Source organism: Carlito syrichta, unplaced genomic scaffold (assembly GCF_000164805.1).
Source record: "Carlito syrichta isolate Samal-C Ts95f unplaced genomic scaffold, Tarsius_syrichta-2.0.1 Scaffold309876, whole genome shotgun sequence".
In the NCBI taxonomy this organism is placed as follows: domain Eukaryota; kingdom Metazoa; phylum Chordata; class Mammalia; order Primates; family Tarsiidae; genus Carlito; species Carlito syrichta.
This window is the reverse complement of record NW_007253972.1, coordinates 236,492-243,604: the sequence shown is the minus strand read 5'-3', so window position 1 is coordinate 243,604 and position 7,113 is coordinate 236,492. Positions and strand designations below refer to the sequence as shown.

Sequence of the window (7,113 nt, the reverse complement as noted above, 5' to 3'; positions counted from 1 at the left end):
AACACTTCCACCTCAGCCTTCCAAGTAGCCAGAACTACAGGTATGTGACAACATGCCCGGCTAATTTTTTGATTTATTGTAGAGACAAGATCTCACCAAGTCACCCAGGCTGGTCTGGAATCCCTGGATTCAGGCAATCCTCTTGCCTCAGTCTCTCAAAGTACTGGGATTACAGGCTTGAGCCACCGCATCCGGCCTACACTTTCTTATAAAACATCTTTTTTAGGCTTTTACTCATAATTTTCTCACAATTTCTGTAACTAATTTATTTTACCATTTACCTGTCTAAAATGAGTTATCTTTCACTCAAGAATCCAAGCTGCTTTATACATGGCCAAACTTATAACCTCAGTTCCTTTTAAAAATTTTTTAAAAATATTTTACTTAATTCCAATTTCAGGTGACTAAATTTCAGACTCTTTTTGACATTTGAAAGGTAACTTATCCAATTCATTTTGCATTTGCTGAAGTGCCACTATTTCCCACATTATCTTTTTTTAACAGCTTGTTTTGTTCTGCCACAACAAATTGCAATTGTCATTCATTGTGAAATCTGCAACACATCTTCTTTCAGTGATTTTATTGCTCCAGTTGTACCAGCTTCTGCATCTCCATTTAATTCTCAGTATGCCTTCATTTTAAATTTTAAAATGTGTTCATATTCATGTGTAAACCAGAAAAATAACTTAATTATAATTAAAATAAGTATTTCAATTTCATTACCAGTTACCACTTACATAGGTATCTCTGTAATTCCTGTTGTCTGCGTCAAATATTCAGATAAACACAATGCTACATTAGTTCATGGAAAAAATAATTTGCATTGAATCCATCTGTTGACATGGACTCAATCAATGATGTGTTTATATGTAATATTAACAATAGCACATCAGTAATGTGACACACTCCAACAACCATATCCTATGCAAGGTAACAAAGTAAAATGTTTCCTAAAAAAAACAGTGGAGGTAAAAAGAAAAATATTTTACGCTGCTTGTTTTTATATTCATGTAAAGTTAAATAAATTGAAACTTTACTTTCTTAGTCCAACTGAGCTGATTAGCCATATGTTGCTAATGGTTACCATACTACATAGCACAGATATGGAAATAAGACAAGACCCAAAAGGCTTAGTTTTTATTCCATTTCTCTTTTATTTGATATAACCTCCAGAGTTAGCATTTATCTGAATCATGTTATTTTTCTGCATCCTTAAAGTAAAACATTACAAAAGTGTAAATGGTTGGATGTTCTGTACAGAACTTCATGGAATATATATTGACCCACTCTAGTAGGCATAAGCCAAACTCTAAAAAACTAATTTCCTAAAACCAACCATCAACTTTATCTCCTTGGAGAATGCCTTTTAAACAGCAACATGCTGATAAGCGTTTAACTGCCTTTCCAAAAAAAACCAAAAAAACCCCTTTATGTATATAAAGGATGTGTAATACTTAATTTACAGATGATAACAACAGATACAATACTCTATTGTAAGTTCCATATAACCAATTGATTCTCATAGAAGGTTTTTGTCGATTTCTGTCGAACTCTTGTATCTGTAGCTAACCTATGGTTGCAATTTGACCAAGATTTTACAAATGGAGTTGCATCCCAATCTGCTAACTCTTTCCCCAATAGATTTATTGTCATTAGATCTGATATGTGATCCACTGTTAAACTATTTCTCACTCTTGTACAAATTATGTTCATTAAACTGAAACCTCTTTCAGCTTCAGCACTATTGATTGCAATAGTGCTAATTATCTTTTTAGCTTTCTGTATAGTTGTGGGAATTGAAACATTATTTGATTTTATACTATTATTTACAAATTCTCGAAAATCATTCAAATCAATTTCATATTTTAAAATTTCACATAAATGAAATAATTTTTTTTCACCAGTTATCCATGGTGAAGTTATTTCTTCATAAGGCCATGTAGAAGGTTCTAGCAAATCAAAATAATTAAAAATACTTTCATCATGATTTCTGTCAGATAAAAGGCGTAAGTTCATGTGCTTAATTATATTTTCTAGTAGTATATTCCTAGGAAGAGCATTAAATTTATTATTTTTATTAAATGGAATATCTTTAAACTTATCAGACTTAATTAAATCTTCAATTTGAGACTCATACTTTCCAGTACCAATTTTTAAGTTTTCCAAAGCTCTTATGGTATGTTTGATCAATTTTTGTGCTTTCTGAATGTTAGTTGATCTTGACTGTAATGCAGTTGAAAGTAGTGAAAATTCTTCAAGAATGTCAATCATTAAAGCAAGGTCTTTTAAGAAATTAATGTTAGCTAATCTCTTTGCCAAACCAGAATAAGAACGAGAAAAATGCATATATAATACAGGATATGCATGCCATACAGCAGTAGCAGCTTGTAGACTACATGCTGCCCATCTTGGTCCCAATACACGGCCAATTTTAGTAATTTCAATTTCAAGTTCTTTAGCTACAGTTCCTAAAAGCTTGGTTTCATTTTTGTTAGGTTGATGATAAATACAATAAATTTTATCAAGAAATATTTTAAAATGATTAACTTGTTTTATTTCAGATATTGAATCATCAAGTGACAATTGCAATCGATGATTTAAACAGTTCCAAATGATGATTTCAGGAAAATGTTCCAACAACTTTGTAGCTACTCCAGACTTTATTCCCAGCATTATATTAGCACCATCAGAACAAAATGCAATTAAATTTGCTTTCAAATATTCCTTTGTAAAGCCACAATCATTTAAAGTAGCCAATAATGTATTGAGAATATACTCTGCTGTGGTTGACACCAATTCTTTTAAAGCAACAAATAACATAATGGGTGCAGGAGCTGACTGAATTGTGCATTGGAGATAAATTACTAGAGTGCTTTTCTTTGAAACTGTAGATGCCTCATCAATTATGATACAGATTTTGGCATTCTCTTCTATAATATTCTTAAATATCTTCATCTTCATTTCTTTTGCAATATGTTCTGCTATTCTTGTTGCACTGTAGCGTGTATTTAAACAATTGACCTCTCCATTTTTTTCTTGTAATTCTGTTGCCCCTTCAATATCAGACAAAGGTCTATTATGTTTTACTAAACTGTAAACAGTATTGAAAACTTTTACAGTAGAATCAATATTTTTGTTATTTTGCTTATGCACTAAATTAGAAATTGAATCATTAACTGATTCCTTTAACAGATCCTGAATTTTACCATGGGCTTTAGAAACATCATGCTCCCTAATTTTTTTTCGCAAAGAAGCTTGCCTAGTAGTTTTATTACTGCCATTAGGGGTTACTAAATATGCAATCCATTCCTTGGACACATGGACATGCTTTTCTGCTTTTGATCCCAAATGCCGAACTGTTGAACAATCCTTACATCCTAGTTTACCTTCTTTTATTTCAAGCCATTTGTACTGTTCTGTAAACATAAATGCTTGTTTTTCATTCCAACAATCTGGAAGATTATCTATTTCTTCCTTTGATGAACACGATGGCTTTTCTTCAATGATTGGCCATTCAACATATTCAAAATTTGGTTCCTTTGCTTTAGACAATCCACAATGATTTTTGTTTGTATCGTTACTTTCTGTGCTTTTCACCTTCTTCACATTTAAAAAATGCAGACAATCACCCTGTCGTTTTGGCATTTTAGGGAACAGAATCTGAAAAATAATTTTACATATGTAAGTAAAATTCATGATAACCCTTTAAGAGTCAATGTGAAAAGTAATCTTAATGATTTATTTATATGATTTTAGGAATAAATTTTAAACAAAAATATTTACTTTATTTTACAGTTAAAACCTATGTTAATGTGACTTGCTATTTTCTGAAAATATCAGTTTTAAAAATTCTAGTCAACAGTGTCACAAAACTCACTAAAAATGATTATCACCGAATTTAGCAAGGTCATATGATTTGCTAATGAGCATACAGTTGTTCCTTAGTATCTGTGTGCTCCCCCATATTGAAATCCTGATGCTCAAGTTATTGATATAAAATGGTGTATTATACTCAGTGATCTATCACAGAAACACAGAACAGACTACCACATGTTCTACTCATAAGCAGACCATGAACATTTATCATAATATTATAAGAAAGGGATTGGCAGTAGCAGGATACTGCTGGGGTGGGGGGGCGGAGGACAAAACATCAATAAGAGTACCTGATCTCAAACCAAGCAAAGCAAGGACCAAAGATATGCCAAAACTACCTATAAGATGACCACTTGTATACCTAATCCTAAATTGTACCTCATATCTTTAAGGCTGGGCACAGTGGCTCAAGCCTGTAATCCCAGCACTTTGGGAGGTCAAGGTGAGAGGACTGCCTGAGCCCAGGGGTTCAAGATCAGCCTGGGCAACTTGGTGAGACCTCATCTCCACAATATATCAAAAAATAAGCTGGGCGTGGTAGCATGCACCTGTAGTTCCGGCATCTTGTAAGGCTGAGGTAGAAGGGTCGCCTGAGCCCAGCAGGTTGATGCTGGAGTGGCCATGAGCATGCCCTGCACCACAGCCTAGGCAAGAGAGTGAGACTCTGACTCCAAAAAAAAAAGGGCATTGTTCCATTGTTTAAAAAAAAAAAAAGTGTAGTATTGCACATACACGGTCTGACAATTAAGTTCGTGAACTTGCCACCATACACTTATGTTCGCAGTGCTGTACAAACAACTTAGTAAGGTTTCATAACTTTGGTACATCGATGTCTCATAGCTGTGTTCGTATTGATGGGTGGTGGTGTCTTGCTGAGTGGCATTCATTATTGTTGTTTCATGTTTTTGTGTGCCGTTATGAGAATGTAGGCGCTTGAATAAGAGCAGAGAACAAACATTGAATTTCTTGTTAAACTTGGCAAGAGTGGAAGTGTAATCAGACATGTTGGTCCAAGTTTATGGGGATCATGCCATGAAGAAAATGGCAGTGTACAAATGGATTAAATGTTTTTCTTAGGGAACAGAAAGCGTCACTGATTAAGAGAGGGCAGGATGGCCAGTAATGAGCATTACTGATGAAAACATTGTAAAATTTCTTCGAATTGTGTGTCAAGATCATCAGCTGATTGTGAGAAGCATAGCAGAACAACAACAACAAAAATCAATAGAAAAACAGGAAAATCTTTTTTTGTTGTTTTTCTGAGTTGGAGTCTCACTCTGTCGCCCAGGTTGGAGTGCAGTGGCACGCTCACAGCCACTGCAGCCTCGGCCCGCTGGGCTCAGGTGATCCTTCCACCTCGGGCTTCCAAGTAGCTGGAACTACAGACGCATGCCACCGTACCCAGCTAACTTTTTTTTGTGATTTGTTGTAGAGACAAGGTCTCATCAAGTTGCCCAGGCTGGTCTCGAACGCTCTGGCTCAGGCAATCCTCTCACCTTGGCCTCCCAAAGTGCTGGGATTACAGGTTGAACCACCGCGCCTGGCCAGAAAAATCTTAACTGAAAATCTTGGCATGAGAAATGTGTGTGCAAAAATGGTCCCTAAGGAACTCTTGCATCATGGCAATGCACCAGCTCCCACAGCACTGTGAGGGAGTCTTTAGCCAGCAAACAAATAACTGTATTGGAACACCCTCCCTACTCACCTGATCTGGTCTCCAATGACTTTCTTCTTTACCCGAAGATAAATATTGAAAGGAAGACATTTTGATAACATTCAGGATATCAAGGGTAATACAATGACAGCTCTGTTGGCCATTCCAGAAAAAGATTTCCAAAATTGCTTTGATGGGTGGACTAGGCTCTAGTATTGGTGCATAGTTTCCCAAAGGGAGTACTTCGAAGGTGACCATAGTGATATTTAGCAATGAGATATGCAGCACTTTTTCTAAGATGAGTTTGTGAACTTAATTGTCATATCTCGTAACCAATGCACATTCTCCTGTATAATCTGTTATCTATAGATTATCTATAATATGTAATATAATGTAAATGCCATAAGTTTTCATAATATGTGTTTTCAATTTTTTTGTTGTATTGTCATTTACTATTATTATTTTTAATATTTTCCATCCCTGGTTGGTTGAATCGATAGATGCAGAACCCACTGATACGGAGGACTGACTATAGTTCCAACATAAGGGGTAGGTGATACTTTCATTTACATCAATGAATAATATGAAAGTAAAACAATGAAAATATTTTTAGAGTTCCACTTATTCATTGATGACATTAACATCTTTGCTGAACTGATGAAGCATTTTCAAATTTTGCAAGGCAATTTCCTCAATTTTTTTTGTATTGTATACAGACCAGCACTTAGGGAAACATCAACTTTGAAATTAAATCTACATTAACATTTTATTCTTCACTTTCTTAAGTTTAGACAGTCAACAAATAATAAACCAAGCTCTCATTTGTATTTTATTGATTGTCATGGGATATATGATACCACCAAATCACCATATAGCAGGATACTATTATGCAGTATTTCTATCATATAGATACAATAGATGTAAATAACCTCAAGCACATAGATATCAGGAAATGAGCTTGAGTATTAAATGTACAGGATACTATTATGCAGTATTTCTATCATATAGATACAATAGATGTAAATAACCTCAAGCACACAGATATCAGGAAATGAGCTTGAGTATTAAATGTAATGATAATTCATGTGCTTGTACATTTATATACTTTAAATTTTAAAAATTGCTATGTTTACAATCAGCTCACAAAATTTCTAGAAATTTGACAATCAGTTCTCGTGAACTGGGTTCAAGCCACCTCCAACACACTACTGCATTTAATAACCAAACTGAAAAAACACAAATATGATGTGCTTACATCACTATGATAGGTGCTAGGTTTTTCATCATCGCCACAGATCAAATCAATGTTTTCAAGAACTGGTCTTGATGGTCCTGCCTAAAAAGAAAGTGAGCAAATTTACAAGTCATGAACAATCCTTCAAATTAAACTTGCACTTATAATCAATCAGTGCGTTTCTGCTGTTGTTATTGTTGATGTTGCTGGAATTGGCAAGGATTCCTCTGAGGGAACCTTGCAAGTGGCCAGAGTTAAAAACAAAAGAGGCACAGGAAAAGATTCAGAGTACATGAATACATAATAATGACAAAAACCAAAAAAGAGCCTAAATCTACATAGAGGAATA

The 7,113-nt window shown here is 34.6% G+C and overlaps 1 protein-coding gene across 1 annotated transcript; it reads right to left on the bottom strand.

Annotated features, from left to right (window-relative positions):
* Positions 1-1,116: 1,116 nt before the first annotated feature.
* Positions 1,117-6,860, bottom strand: KIAA1586 (KIAA1586 ortholog). Its single transcript, XM_008068118.2, has 2 exons — positions 6,786-6,860; positions 1,117-3,660 (listed from the first exon to the last, which is right to left on the bottom strand). The coding sequence occupies exon 2, from the start codon at positions 3,643-3,645 to the stop codon at positions 1,489-1,491; it is 2,157 nt and encodes a 718-aa protein (XP_008066309.1). The 5' UTR covers positions 3,646-3,660; positions 6,786-6,860; the 3' UTR covers positions 1,117-1,488.
* Between the last annotated feature and the right edge of the window lie 253 nt (positions 6,861-7,113).